Source organism: Parus major, chromosome 1A, assembly GCF_001522545.3.
Source record: "Parus major isolate Abel chromosome 1A, Parus_major1.1, whole genome shotgun sequence".
In the NCBI taxonomy this organism is placed as follows: Eukaryota; Metazoa; Chordata; class Aves; order Passeriformes; family Paridae; genus Parus; species Parus major.
The window spans coordinates 25,489,832-25,504,894 of NC_031773.1; the positions used below are offsets into that span (position 1 = coordinate 25,489,832).

The window sequence follows — 15,063 nt, forward strand, 5'->3', positions numbered from 1 at the left end:
TAGGTGGAAATTTCATCTAACAATAATTCTGATAAACTGACTTTTTCTACCAGAACGGCTTCCTGAAATATACAAACTGTTTCCATTTTGTGAAGCATATGGACCTTAAATTAAATCTTGCACAACAACAAGAATGATGGGGCTCTGTTTTTATCCATGCCTTGATTGTTTACTTCACTTATACTGCATTTTGCTAATGTTTCACTTTGTATTCCATGCTGCAACAGCGAGTGCTGTACACAGGCTGTAACTCTCCATTGGTGAAAAAGTGAAGTTAATTTACTGATGAGTACTAAGCATGGAACACTACTTGGATAGAAAAGTTACTCTGTAATCCTTGAGAAAATAATATGTATGAAAACACACTTGAGCAATGGCATAGGAATAAATCAAACTTGAGACTCAAGCCCTGTTCTAAGAACAGACCTGGCTGTTACGGGGGTTCAGGCACATCAAACAAGAAGGTAAAGTTTGGTGGGGACAGTAATTTTAAAAGCAGAAGGATGGAAGCAAACATTTGAACTACTAACATGTTAAATTATACATAGCCATTTTTTATTTATAAATGTGAAAACTGTCAAAAGTGCTAGAAGAAAAGTACAGTTTATCTCCTAGGTGGGTTGGCTAACTTCTCCAGTATTGTAAAAATGAAAACTATTGTAACCTTGTAATATATATATATATATATATTGCTGTTATTATACTTAATGGGTATTTTGTCTTGAATGCATTGCAAAAAATAGTAAAAAAAAACTATGCCCAAAATATAGAAAGGGAAACATATTTTAGTGTTGCAACAGCATGCAGGTCAAGAACTATGTTCAAAGAAGAATTAAATGTATTGATAATAGATGGTAATTAAATGAAATGTGTAGATGTAATCTTTTTCTCAGAAGATCTTTGAACAGTTGATTGTTGTAAAATACATAATAGCAAAAAGATCATTCTAGTTTTATATTTTTTTCTCTGTGTAAGTATTCACTTCTGACTATTTTCAAAAAGAATTTAATGCTTTATATGGATTTTTAGTTTGACTAAATATGTTGGCAGACAGCAGTGCTGCAAAGCTTAGTTCAAGGTCTGAACCACTGAAATTAGGTGTATTTAAATAATCTCAAAGAATGCTCTGTTTATGTAGATCACCAAAGTGGGTTGCTACAATAAACAAAGCCATCATTGACCCCTGGTGACAATCACTGTGAAAGGATCTTGGTCATATATATTTATTTTAGATAGATTACTATAATTCAGGTGGGTGTAAATGTAGGGTAATGTATGACTTTATACAACATACAGCCTAGAAATCTTTAGAAGCAGATCCTTCTCTCAGAGCTCACACAGCTTTTCATTTATCTGTTGTCATTAAAAAGGCTTTCTGTCCATAGGGGTGTCAAGTGAATTGAATTGACAATTGAATACTGGCATTTACTAGGTATTTTATGTTTATAATCTATATGCACTTATTTGCACTACCAAGAAAGCTGAAAACAAATTCTACAACTCTGTGTATTAATACCATTAAGACAAGGTGTGTAGTAAATCTGGAATCATAATTATTTTCAGAACAAAGTTTATGATTGGTCTTGGTTATATTCTTCTCTACAGAATGTCTTTTTTTTAGTGCACAGTCTTATAGCACAGCTTATCATCTTAATGGGCATGTTTTCTGTCAATAGGTGCTGTTAGGTATTTATATGTTATGTTGAAAATTATTTGAGTATTAAATATGAATTTCCACTTAATGAAAACTCTCTTTTTTTGTTCTTCCCAGTGTGATCATTACTACAGTCTTGTACCTTTCGGATGCCCTTCGTAAAAACTTCTTAAATGAAAACTTTGATTACAAGGTAGAGTAAATGATGGATGCAACAGTTGCTACATCATCCTGTGGCTTGGTGATTATTAAACTTAGCTCCAGAATCTAAGTAGCTAGAATATGTACTAAATCAGCAATTTCAAGCTTTCAGAGACGTTTTTTTCTTAAATACAGGACTATCTCAAAAATGAGTGCTGTGAGGTTTTTAATTTCATTTTATTTTTCATTTTGTTATTTGAGCCTCTTTGTTAGACTACTTATTTAGGATTTCTTACATCACAATTTTTTTGGATCATAAAAACTAATGAAATTATTTAGCTGGGTTTTTTAGTTATTACAGAAAGAAAAAGTATTTCATTTTTTTAATCAATGCAAATTTATATAAAATGCAGATTTATATTTTTGTAATATCTCTAGACCAATTAACATGTTGCATAATTAAAATTAGAAAATTATGACACTTCATGGTGAATGTAGTTAAAGATGTTAGTGTGTACCTCATATAGTGCGATACTGCATTTATAATAAACTGTGAATTACAGCTTTTAGGATTCAGATGAGAAGATGTAGGAATGTGTCTGAAAAGACACATTTCCATGGAAACAAACCTGAATGAATATTCTACCCAACCAAGAGACGTTAGTCCAACTGCTGCATCATGAAAAGTGCAGAATCTCCTTCCTAGAGAAGACACTGAGTTCTTGTTGACTTCCAGCAGGGTTGTGGATGCTTCTCCGAAAATCCAGACTCCTGTTAGATAGATTGGCAGGAATGCAGATTTATCTACTTAACTGAACATGAGGAAGCCTATTCTTTATGCATTTTTGTAAGTTCAGAGGCTAAAACTAATAAAATAATTTCCTGTAGACAAGACCTCTATGTTCCTTTAACTTTATTAGCAATGTTATTGCTGTCCTGCCCAACTGCAGGGTCTGGAATAGGGCTCCCTCTACGCTTCCAGTCATGGAGCATCTATGATTGGGTTATAGTAATTAGTATTTCACTTTAATTTTATCTCTAAGTCATCTAAGTAGAGACATCTGATTTGTAAAGCATGAGCACAAAACATCTGTGTATCTGCAGTATCTTAATGAAATCTGGCTTTAGTTTGTCCAGTGAAGGCTGCAGCAGGTGAGACTTGCAAATAGTGTTATAAAGTATGATGGATAGAGAATGTCAGTCCTGTTATGTGATGGCTTTTGAGGTGTCAGGATTTTTTGTGTTTGGAATTAAAGTCATAGCTTTCATAGTTTTCTATTTAAATATTCTCAAAAGAAAGTTTCCAGAAGGAAGGCTTTTTGATTTGGAGGGGTGAAAAAACCCAGTCTGTAACTTTTACATTTTGAGGTGTAGGATATGCAAATAGATGTAGTTCTGCTGAACATCTTGGGGTTGGTGAAAGGAATATTTTGAGTCAAAGAAATTTAGTCAAAAGCAGTTTGAGTAATTTATTAGTTGAGATTGAAACAAGGGCTGTGATTTGAAATTGTGCATCTTGAGTGGTCATGAATTGTACTGAGAAAGTGAAATAACCACATGCCATATGCTTATTGCAGATATGGGATTCCTACTTTTTTCTTGCTGTCATTTTTATAAACCAGTTATGTCTGCAACTGGAGATGTTCACACCTTCCAAGAAGAAAAAGGTTTTAGAAAAGTAAGTATTGCTATCAGCTTGTAGAAAATGGCAAGAAATTTAAAATTTCTCAAAATGCAAGACACTGGAGGTTGCAAAAGGACCCCCCAAAAGAGAAACATAAGAGTATGTCCACTGACTAGAAAAGAGTTGGTCCTAGCCCTTTGTACAGGTCTTCAGAGCCAGTAACCTTCATATGAGTGCCTAAACTGGTTCAGACACTGGGAGCAAAACAGACATTCATTGCCAGCGAATGCCTAGGTCAATCACACTTGTTCAGGTGTTTCTGCCAGGCACTGCACTATTGTCTGGATGAATGAATTGCATTTCTTTAAGCTAGAGCAAAACTATTTTTTCTCAGAGAACTGGAGCATGTTATGGCAAAAAAACAGGTTTTGCTTCTCAGATGTGTAGCATTTGACAATATTTCAAATAAACCGGGTTTAGGAATACAGTTTTAGCTGGGTGTAATCAAAAGAGAAAAAGACTTGGGAGAAGCCAGCACTTTCAAAGTTGAACTACAAATGAGGCATTTAATTTAATAATGTGACGGGATGGCATATGAACTTGATTTTCTTAAATTATCTTTCACTTGCTTTACTTTTTAATACACTGCAGATATGGTGACATGAGGGTAACAATGGGATGTGAAATCTTCAGTATGTGGCAAAATTTAGGTAAGTGATTAAACACATCATCAGTAACTCAAAATGAAAGCCAAATATTAGTTCTTTGCCTATTATATATACTTCCCAGTGATAGACAAGTTGTTGATAATTATGTTCAAGACATGAAGTCTTGATTCAAGTTTAGGGAAAAGTTTGTCATCTGTAGTTCCCTTCTTTATAGCTAAACTCAGCTTTCTATGCCTTGATTCTATAGCTTACCCGTCCCTGTTTCTTCACAGAGAAATAAGAGAACACCATCAGAGAAAATTAAGAAAAAATTCCTTCTGGGCAGAATTATTATGCCTCGAAATATACTTAACATTCTTAGCCTTGTTGTCAAATTGTTTAAGGACAAGACATGTCTCTAATTCTGAAGCTCTCCTGAGATCCTGGATTTGCATCAGGTCTTCTCTGAAGTCTTAGTTGCACTAAAATATAAAGGCACAAACAAGTCAGTGACTAATGTGTGAATGAGACATTGGACAACATGGAAAAAATACATTCTTGAATATAAACTTAGGAACACATATTTTTAAGCAACAATTGTGCAAACTGTTTGCAATTATGAGTGTCGGAGAAATGCAGTTCAATGTTGTTTGGGAAAAAAATAATGAGTAGAAGATTTGGACACTACATTTGTCATCTTTATATTTTAGTTATTCAATTTTCACTTCATCAGAGGGCTTATTAAAGATACAGCAACTGTCACCAGTGATTTCTGAGATACTGTCAATTTCAGTTCTGTCAATCTTTTCCCCAGCACGATAAGTAGTTGCAAAAAATTGGTCTTTCAGCTCAGCCCGTACTAGAGAGACATGCTCAAAAAGAGAAATATTTTCTTTTTAATATCTTGTTAATATCTCATAAGTAGCATATTTTACTTATTTAAAATATTTAGTATTGAGTCACTAAGACATCCTTCTACATTACATGAATACATTATGGATATTTCAAAACGGGTATATCAAGGATACACTCCCAGATCCCATTTCCTTCCTGCACGTGTGTGGAGGATAAGTGTGCGTCACCTCCCCACTCATGTAGTTCTTTGCTGAATGGAACCTTGGGATGCAGGCAAATGATGCCTTTCAGTAGGGTGAGTCTTGTGGGACACAATATGGAGCTCGTCTGGTAATATGCCCAGCTAAATGTTAGGATATTTATTGCAATTGGTGCAATGCTAGTTGGCATTTTACTATTCTTGTAGCAGTAAGAGTCATTGTATCGTAAGCCTTGATCCTTGTACAGTCACCTTGCTTTCACAGGGATAAGCGTTCTAGGATGTTTCCAGAAAAGGGAGTTCTTGTTTTCCTTTGCACAAGTGCAGACACTGAACAGAGCAGCAAGCAGGGGTGAATGCCCACTGGAATATCCAGAGGTGGGCTGGACGTAAATTAATTCCTAGCTTGGAAAATCAGTGCATCCTGATTCATAATCCCTTAATTTTGAGCATATATGAAGTCTTACTTGTGAAAAATTGAATCTGAATGGTCAGTGTTTGCTGCATGCCTTTCCTGTCATTTCTAGCTTTTCTGACAAGAACTTGATTTTCTTTTAAGTGGAATGTGGTGAGATAATAGATTTTTTAGAACTGATTTTAAACCAAGTTGTTTTAAGAACAGCTGGGTTGTATTTTTGTTTTCTTGCAATTGAAATATGTACTTCCATTTCTGTACTGACAAAAAAAATACTTACCTTTTTTATGAGCACAGAATATCAGAATATCAGAAAATTAATGATTTTGTAAACACAAGTATGTAGGTCTTAGAAAACAAATTATTCCTGTGAAATATAAAGGAAATGCAGAGAGTGCTTTGTCTGTCTTTGTTCTCTTGCTGGAGGATTAACTTCAGATACAGCTAACCTACTGTCACTTTTGAACTCAGTATTGCATAGTAAAATCTGATAAATTATGTTTGCCTTATATTCTTTTGTCTATAGCTTTCACTTTTTGGGCTTAAGAAATAGTCTATGCTGTGATGGACATGTGATTAAAAAAAACCCTATAGGTATTTAAAATGCTATTTTTTCATTCTTCAGATAGCATTTGGATTGCTTGATAACTCACAGGACACTCAATTCACATTCAAGATTATGTTCATTTTCGTTTCAGGAGAACACAAACTTCACTTTATTCCAGCATTGATTGGCCCTTTCCTGGAAGTGACCTTGATCCCTCAGCCAGACCTGAGGAATGTAATGATTCCTATTTTCCATGACATGATGGATTGGGAGCAAAGGCGAAGTGGCAACTTTAAACAGGTACTTTGTGTGAAGCTGTTTATAAAACAGGACTGAATATTGAGCACTTCATAAGAGTCCTAGTGTGTCCTGGAGTTCCCTTGGTGGTTCGGGGTGGAGAAGGTATCCACAACTCTGCCTGCTGGAGAGGGATTACAAGGGCTTTCCCTTTTCTCTCTTTGCTGGGCTAGTAAGGTTCTCTAGTTAATACTTTTGTGTTGTTCATGTGAGATGAGGAACAAAATCCATGGCCTGCTGAAGTGAAGAACAAAACTTGAGCTGTTTTCAACAAGGTTGTTGTGGTGGTTTTTCACCTCTGCTTTACAGTGGTACAGACTGCTGGTTAGATAGGATTCAAACAGCTTCCCTTCTGGTTACTATGGAAAAATATCAGATGTTCTTCAGTAAAGATCCAAGTATTCTTGTTGCTCAAACACTTTCTTAATGGGCTAGAAAGGAACGACCAAGAGTGCCATCTGCTCCCTCAGCTCCCACTCAGTTCTTTCACACTGCCTCAAACCATTCTCCATGCCCTCCTTTTTGCTGCTTCAAAATGAAGGAAAGTGGAAGTATTTTAATTACTTCCAGGCAATCATAATGCTTGGGGTGGGACCTGCATTTAAAACACAAACCAAACTATTAAAAACAGAGTAGTGCATGTGAGATAAGTAAGTAGCTTTTCTCTATCAATATATAAGCTTATTGTTAAAAATTATCACAGAAATGTTAACAAGGAGTGAGAAGAAAGAAAATCCACTTGTTCTGCTTCTCTGTCTTTTCAGATTGGTTTTAAGTGTAAATTGTAATAGATTTATTCTGTAATAAAATAATGACAACAGCTTGGTTTCTCCCCTAGATTTGTGATTGTTAATATATTACTGATAAAAAGGAGGTTTGAAATATAAATACACAGCGTAGCAACAGCTCTATATTTTTTTATAATCAATGCACTTAAAAACATGCATTGGAGGAATCATTTGCCACCAGATTTTCCTAACCACCAAGTTTCTTTGATAGCTAATATCTAAGTCCAGCAGATTTGCTCTCTAATGAAATACGCTGGCAAGTAAGAATGTTGGGAGTCTCTGAGCTCCCAAGGATTCTGAACAGTGCAGACATTTATGTATATTAAATTATAAAGAATGGGGTGCAGGTTGGAAAAGATGATATTTTTACTTCAGTCTAAGAAAATAGCTTGTGCATACAGCCTTGCAATGAGAATTCAGGCAATTTATTTGGGCTGTGTGCTTTTCCTCTGACTCCATAAATAGATAGCTGCCTTAGCAGCAGCAAATGCTACTCAGCCTGTAGTTTTAAAGTCACGTTGCTCAATTTAAATTAGCTCCCTCCCTCCAAAAAAAAAAAAAAAACCCACCAAAAAAAGAGAAAGCCCTACAAACCTCAGGAATTATAACAGCTTCAAAGAGATGAAGTGACTTATCACATGATTGACCAATAATTCTAAAATATGCATTTAGCAAAGTCCCTTACATAAAACCAGATTTTCCTTCCATTTTCTCTAATCTCATTAAAAGAAAAAGAAGCTGTTTACACCACACTTATATGTTGCAGGTGGAAGCAAAGCTGATTGACAAACTGGACAGCCTAATGTCAGAAGGTAAAGGTGATGAAACATACCGAGAACTCTTCAACAGTATGTGAGTAATATGTTTATCTTACAATTCCTTAAGTTTAGTTGGCTGTATCAGATGCAAATATCATTGTAGAGAAGTAATGCTTAAACCAGTTGTAATGCTCATTTTTCTTTTTCTTATTTTTTTTTTGTTTCCTTAAAATCTGAAGAATAAAATGTTTCATGATGTTGTATAGCATCTGGCAGTAAAGTCTGGCAGTACTTCTTGCATACAGCTATAATTGGGAAAGGCTAAATCTGTTATATCACAGAACATTCTCTTTCTCTACCTACTAATTTTAAAATCAGAAAAGCAAGAAATGCTTCATAATTGCATAGGGTGCAGGTAGAGCTCAGATGGAGCATTTTGAAAACAAGGCATGACAATTCAACAAAAAGCATTTAATAAGTGATTTTCTATTGCTACAAACTTGTACTCCACTGGGTAATGTCACTTGTTGATTTCCTGTTTGATGTAAACAATTGTGTTTATTCTGATAAGATTATTTCTTTTAAATTCTTTTGACAAATGACTGGCTAAGCTTTTAGTGTTTTCTAATAAATAAAATGCCACTTAAATCTAATAGGAAAAGCTAATGATAATGCTGAAGCACCTAAAGTTGTGCATAAATTATTCCACTGACTGAAATAAATTATTGTCACAGAGTACAGGTACAAAATAACTAACTGGACTCTATCTCTGTTGTTCCTCAGAGCTCAATTCCACCAAAGTGAAAGATTTCACTTAATTCTGATATATTTATTTTAGTAAGAGATGTATTGTTCCCCTTCAGGATTCCAAGCTGCTGTGTTTTATTCAGTTCTACTAAATACAGGATTTTTTTTTTTTCCTGTTTATATGGTTACTTAATCATTCTTTCTTCTTTAAATATTATTTTTAGCTCTCTTGTCTTTAGTTAAAAACAAGATTCAGATCTTGGTGTCTGAAAATAGCTAACATTTAATAATCCGTAATTGTACTGAGTTAAAAAAATAGAGTTCCTAAATATTTATCATTTATAGAAGCAAAAGTGGGAAGAGAGATTAGGTAGAATAATATGGAATTGAAAGAATAATAGCAAACACCAGTACAGTATGCTAAAGCAGAACTTTCCTGCAATTATTCATGACATTTTCATAATCTGAGAAAAGATAATAAAAGGTAAGGTGTTTTCAATATTTTAGTAATACAGTATTCTAACTGTAAAATTAAGCTGTTAAAAGAAAAGCTCTAATTATAAAATGAAGCTTATATAAAAATACATCAGTGTGTCTATCACTGAAATAACTTAGAATTCTATAAGAAAGCATGTAAGTATCAAATACAGTTCCTAAATTTTATGGTTTTGAGTTAGATTTCAACTGGTGAACGTTAAACATGATATAGTGAAAAATGCTGAGAGCCTTTTATAAATCTAAATGCTGAAAACATAGTCATGGTAATTTAAATTGCAAAATGTCTCACAGCATCAGTATACTTGTGGTTTCTGTCATGGTATAACAGAAGTTAAAACTAAACTGGGAAATTTCAGAGTAAGTGCTCAAGTTCACTCCCAGCTAATGAAAAAGGTATATTTATGATTAGTTTTTTTCTTACTTTGATTGACTGTACATGCATTACCATGTCTCAAGAGGAGAGCCTGTAGAAGATACTAATCTAAAATGGAGGGTTACATATTGCTCTAGGATATGTGAAGAAAAATGATGAAAAGCAGTTGGACAGTTTGGGGAGTTGATTGCAAGAGACAGGGTTGGTTAGCCTGAGATTTTGGGGTTTCTTTATTTCTTCCATGAGTAATTTAAACTAAGCAATATTAGGGTGTCTTTACACAGTGAAAGAAAGCAGACTTGTTTAGGCTGAAGTGGCAGAGATGTTGCAGGTACCCAAAAACTGAAATAGTCATGCAGTTTTGAAGCAAGCAGTGCCTTCTTAGTCTTTAATGAAAGAAAATGCTACAATATCACCTGATCTTTCTGAAGATTAGGCGTGGTTGCTTTTGATTACCAAGGAGATGCACACACCTACTTTGAATACAGCCTGGGAACTGCAGCAGTTGTGACACTTTCAGGTTTTGTCATACTGTTTATTTTGTCTGAATTAGAAAATGAATTTGAATCTCTTAACTCCCACGTTAACTGCTTTTTTTTTTTTTTTTCCCAGAGACAATCACTGCATCTTTCCTTTGAACGTCTATTTTCAAGGATAAATTATAAGCATCTCTGGAGATAGCTAAAACATTATGTGCTTAGAATTTGCTGCCTACAATGGGCATTTAGATAGAATTACCCATATCAAATAAAAACACAGAGAAAGTAGGGAGAAGGTGACTGTTATTTGTTTTGAATCAATGTCTTTCTAGGGACTTGAATATGACTATTCACTGATTAGCTCCTTATGTCATTTGAAGGAGCTGCAAAGCACGAAGTAGTGAACATTTCGTTATCATGAGAAACTAGATGTTGCAATTGCTATCCCTTGTAATTATGTTATGAAAGCTGTTCTGATCTACATTTACATTGTAATGCTGCACTTGAATTCCTGAGTTAATTAGCACAAGGAAAAGAATGATTTTACTTTATTAAACGGCTGGTGGTTAAAATAAAATTCTCAGAAGCTGTGGTATATACTCAAGTAGGTCTTTCTTCTGAATCCGACGCATTCTGCCAGTTTTTTACTTCTGTAAATGTATTTCAGTTTGGCCTAAGACCAACCACTTCAGATTTGGAAGTTAAGTGGCCACATTGAAGCACAAAACCTAATGAGTTCTGCTGGGGGCCTGGCAGTGAGGCTTCTCTTTGAAGAGATTGTAGCTGGCATTCAGCTGAGAAGGCATTTATAACTAAGTTCTGCCAGTTTCTGGGTGACTTCTCTAGCCATGAATCTATTATATAAAAAGTGATGGCTGCTACCTTTCCTCTGCTGCCTTCAGTCATCTTAGTTTCTTCTCCAAATGCATGACTAAATTCAGCACTGCCCAGTCCATTAGTGTCTGTCTGGAGAGAGTCTTTTGAGAGCCTTTGAGTCATTCAGGGAACCCCTGGCTATAGTGAGGTCTTTGGACTCCAAAAGATGTTTTAAAGCACTTCTAGAATTAGCTGCTTGTGACCTAAAAGCCTGAAAAAGGCTGTGGTTTAGGCCTACAAAATCCATTTGCTGCATGATTGAGCTAGCCTGAACATTGTTCTAGCCTGCTGTTCATCCCTGGAGAACTCTGGTCCTCTTGATCACTATTCTCTTACTCCTGGGGTGCCCAGGATTAAAAATAATTATATACACCCTCCCACACCCCCCCTTTCTCCCCACCAAATAAAACAAAGCAAACCATAATTGTTCAGGTGAACTCAGTGTTAGGATATAGCAGCATGGATGTACAGAAACATTTTTATAGTCTCCCTTTGTTGTTTTACCCCCTTTTAATGCTTTGTACAAGACAGCCAAGCACCTTGGCTATGCTTTGGAATCTGTAAGAACAGGGAATTCAATTCTACCTAGATTTAGCCAGAATATGCTTGAGTAGCTTTTTCATTCTGAGTGTTTGTTCTGTGCATTGTGCTGGAAATGCAGCACGGGGAGAGGGAGGCACACATCAGAAGGCAAGTCTTAAATTTTTTCAACCAACCACATTGATATCAACTTGTATAAGTACTTTGAATGTATCTACTCAACTTATTATTAGAAACCATGTATTTATAATGAATGTGCCAATGCAATTTTAAAGAAAATGCCTAAGTCAAATGCAGAACCATCTGTTTTAAATGAGAAGTTTTTCTAGAGGAAGTACCGGTTATTATTTTGTTGAATCTGGGTTGAAATGTTCCTCTTTAACATAGGGTTAAAGTGAAGTAGAAACAAAAAATCCCTGCAGCAATCAATGTTTAATAATGTGACAGGCTCTACTCTTATTTCTTATTAGACACAAAAACTTCTATTAGAAGGAACATAAGGGGTTCAGAAGTGAATTAAATTAGCCTGTGTATTCTGTATGGAAAACAGAGGTGCCGGCTTAGTGCTTCAGCATTTCCTGGTTAAGGACAGTCTTGTCATCTGCCTGCTAGCAATGAAAGACAGCCAGCCTCTAATTGTGAAGGAAAGACATCTGACTGCCTCCTGGAGGGAAGTGAGTTTAAGATTTGTGTATGGGTGCAGGATGAAGATCACTATTTCCTCCTCAGTTCCAGCAGAGCACAGCTTCATTTAGGTCAAATTTGCTTGGAGAATTGCATCTGTGACTTCCCCGAGCCTGTAAGGAGCAGAGCTGGAGTGTATAGCTAGTGCAGTTGGCATGTAGGAGTTCCTGAGCGCTGTTAGAGGTTTGAAATTTGGACGTAGGAGTTGTTAGGGACTGAGCATGCTCAGGGTAGATGAAGGTCAGTGGAGCTGACAGCTTGCCCACTGCAGACAGAAATTTCAGAGATGCTATTAACAACTCTCTAAAAACCTCTAAGGATGTGGGAATTTTCAGAGGCTTCTAAATAAACCATAACTGAGTGCATTTTCAGGGAGATTGCTGAAATATCTCCATGGATGTGTCATCCACCTGAGCTCCTGCACCAAAGCATAAAAGTAACATGGCTCTGTAGATAAATATTTCTTTGCTTGTTCTTATATAGAAAATGTGAGAAATTCATGCCTAAATGATAAATATTTGCTAAATTTAAGCAATGAAAAACAGAGGCTTGTAGCAGAATTATATAAAGAATAATAATAAAGAAAATTATATTCAGTATAGTTTTACTGACAGCTCCGCTTATGTTGCCATTTTGAAGTCTTTTGACTTCAATGTGTAATCAGCAATTACACTGGCACAACAGTTTTTAATAAAATAATCTTATGACACTATAAACTAATGGAATTGTACATCTGCATGATAGTAAGTTCTCAGAAAGAAATATTAAGTGAAGAGGGAGATATTAAGTGAAGGGGGGGAATCATCTTGTTAAAATTCCTCCTCTATTCTTAAATTTCATCCATAGTGAAATATTAGAGAAGAGAGGACAAAAGGAAACATCTTTATAAAAAATTGAGAAGGTATATTGAGCTGATTAATATTCTTTTCTAGGAACACCTTTAAATTCCACATATTTTGACATATCAGCATGAAGTGAATATATAATTTTTTTGGAAGAATTGTGTTAAGTCTTTGGGGTATTAATATATTCTGAAAATTAGGTATTTGATATATTGTAACCTGATGCAGCTAATATAAAAATCATTTGTTTTGTCAATGCTTCCTGGACTAGAATTCCACTTTTTGGTCCTTATCCTAGGTAAGACATTGTTTGCAAATTGTGCTTCTTGGGAGGGTGTTTGTGAGAGAAAATCTAACTATCAAAGATGTTGCTAAGGTATTAAGGTACTGGTAAAAGCAAAGAGGTTGTCATAGTAACAGTTAAAAATAAACAGTGACATTTTTCTGGCTTCTTTTTTTTTCAGTCTGCTGAAGAAAATTGAGCGGGAAACATGGAGGGAAAGTGGTGTTTCATTAATTGCCACTGTGACTCGCCTCATGGAGAGGCTCCTGGACTACAGGTGAGTGATTATCACAGTTTAGAGGGAGGGTTGTCGTCTTTGAAATATTAGGAAACAAATACAGTTATCTTGCTGAAACGGTGGCTGCACATGGGTACATGGATACATCAGCTGTAAGTGATCGGGATCTCTGACAGCAGCTGCTTTGTCAACAGGAAAATGCAGCTGGCAGGATGAAAACAACCAAGCAGACTGCCCCTGGGGTAAAAAATCTAGTGGTGTGCTTGAGTTTCCTGTCAGGGAATGTAGTAACTTTTGGCAGTAGGTTGGTGACTCAAGTCTGTCTGAAGACACAGAGCTCAGCAGTAATCACCTGACAGTTGTTTTACACAATATGTAAAATTCTTACCACGGTGTCAATCATGCTTAGTTGTAGTGTCAGCTGGCACAGTGTGTATGTATACAAAGACATGATCTCTGGGTGAGCACCTCACATCTGACTGTACCACGTGCTCCAAGGGAGGGAAATGAGAGGCATGTACTCTTTCAGGAGTGTGAGACTAAAAGCAATTTTCCCTCTCAGTTGTGAGCCTGTGTAGAGGCTTCACATTTCAGCTTAGTCCACCTTATGGCCACCAGCTGGAGCATTTTCCACAGCTTAAGTGTAAGGTTTTCTCCCTGATTCCATAGGAACACATGGTGAGACCTAGTACTGCACTTGCTGTCATCACTGATAGTTTGAAAGGAAAGCTATTTCATCAATAAAGAGACTGAACTCTTAATTTCTAGAAGCATGGCACTCTTTCTCTTCAGCGATCAGCTGGATTGCAGCCTCTAGGGCTCCCAGTCTTTCCTAAGAGTGGTTATGAGAGTATTTGGGGCAATGGTTTAGCCCATGTATTCAAGAATGTTTTAAAGTTATGTTAAATTTCTTTTAGTGACTACATTTTGATGTCTGCCTGTTGCTCTTTTATTTCAGCATGGTTATACTGGCTACTTTTTTTCCCCTGTGTGATAAAAAAAGGTCACATAGTAATGATAGAGCTGGAAAGAAAACATTGACTTTCTTGACAGTTGAGGTATTCAATGTACTACAAAAGGAGGCATGAACTCTCTTAGCTACTTGGTCAGCTGTTCACCCAAATGCCATCATTTCAGCCAGCTTGCCAAGTCAAATATGTCTGTTTTCTGAGGTGTGCTTCACTGTAAGAGGATAAACAGCATTCCTTTTTACTTTCATTACTTTCTGCTTTAGGGACTGCATGAAAATGGGAGAAGTGGATGGCAAAAAGATTGGCTGCACTGTTAGCCTTTTGGTTTGTATAATACTTTCTCTTTCCTTTTTTTATTTCAGTTGAGCATTTTTTACTAAACATTTTCTACTATACGGATACACATTTGAATAGGACATACTTTGCTTCTTGTTGCAATTTGAGTGGAATTTGACGAGTAATACTACACTTAGGATCACTGTTTATTTTTTCCAGGCTGAGATCGATGCAGTAGGGAGTTGGCATTTCATAGCTTGGTTCTGAAAGATTTCCAAAATTGCTTTATTCAGTTTTATGTCTCTTCTTGCTGGATAAACTTCACCAAAGT

At 35.8% G+C, this 15,063-nt stretch overlaps 1 protein-coding gene across 4 annotated transcripts in view; it reads left to right on the forward strand.

Moving 5' to 3' along the window:
* DOCK4 (dedicator of cytokinesis 4) overlaps window positions 1–15,063 on the forward strand; it is a 224,333-nt gene that overhangs the window by 176,270 nt on the left and 33,000 nt on the right. For 2 of the 4 annotated variants that reach the window (XM_015628388.3, XM_015628386.3), the window contains exons 28-35: window positions 1,772–1,847; window positions 3,373–3,473; window positions 4,071–4,129; window positions 6,234–6,382; window positions 7,934–8,019; window positions 13,236–13,262; window positions 13,429–13,524; window positions 14,720–14,780. In XM_015628388.3, coding sequence (XP_015483874.1) covers window positions 1,772–1,847; window positions 3,373–3,473; window positions 4,071–4,129; window positions 6,234–6,382; window positions 7,934–8,019; window positions 13,236–13,262; window positions 13,429–13,524; window positions 14,720–14,780 — 655 coding nt within the window. The remainder of the gene's footprint in view (window positions 1–1,771; window positions 1,848–3,372; window positions 3,474–4,070; window positions 4,130–6,233; window positions 6,383–7,933; window positions 8,020–13,235; window positions 13,263–13,428; window positions 13,525–14,719; window positions 14,781–15,063) is intronic. The other 2 variants (XM_015628389.3, XM_015628387.3) reach the window with 1 other exon arrangement.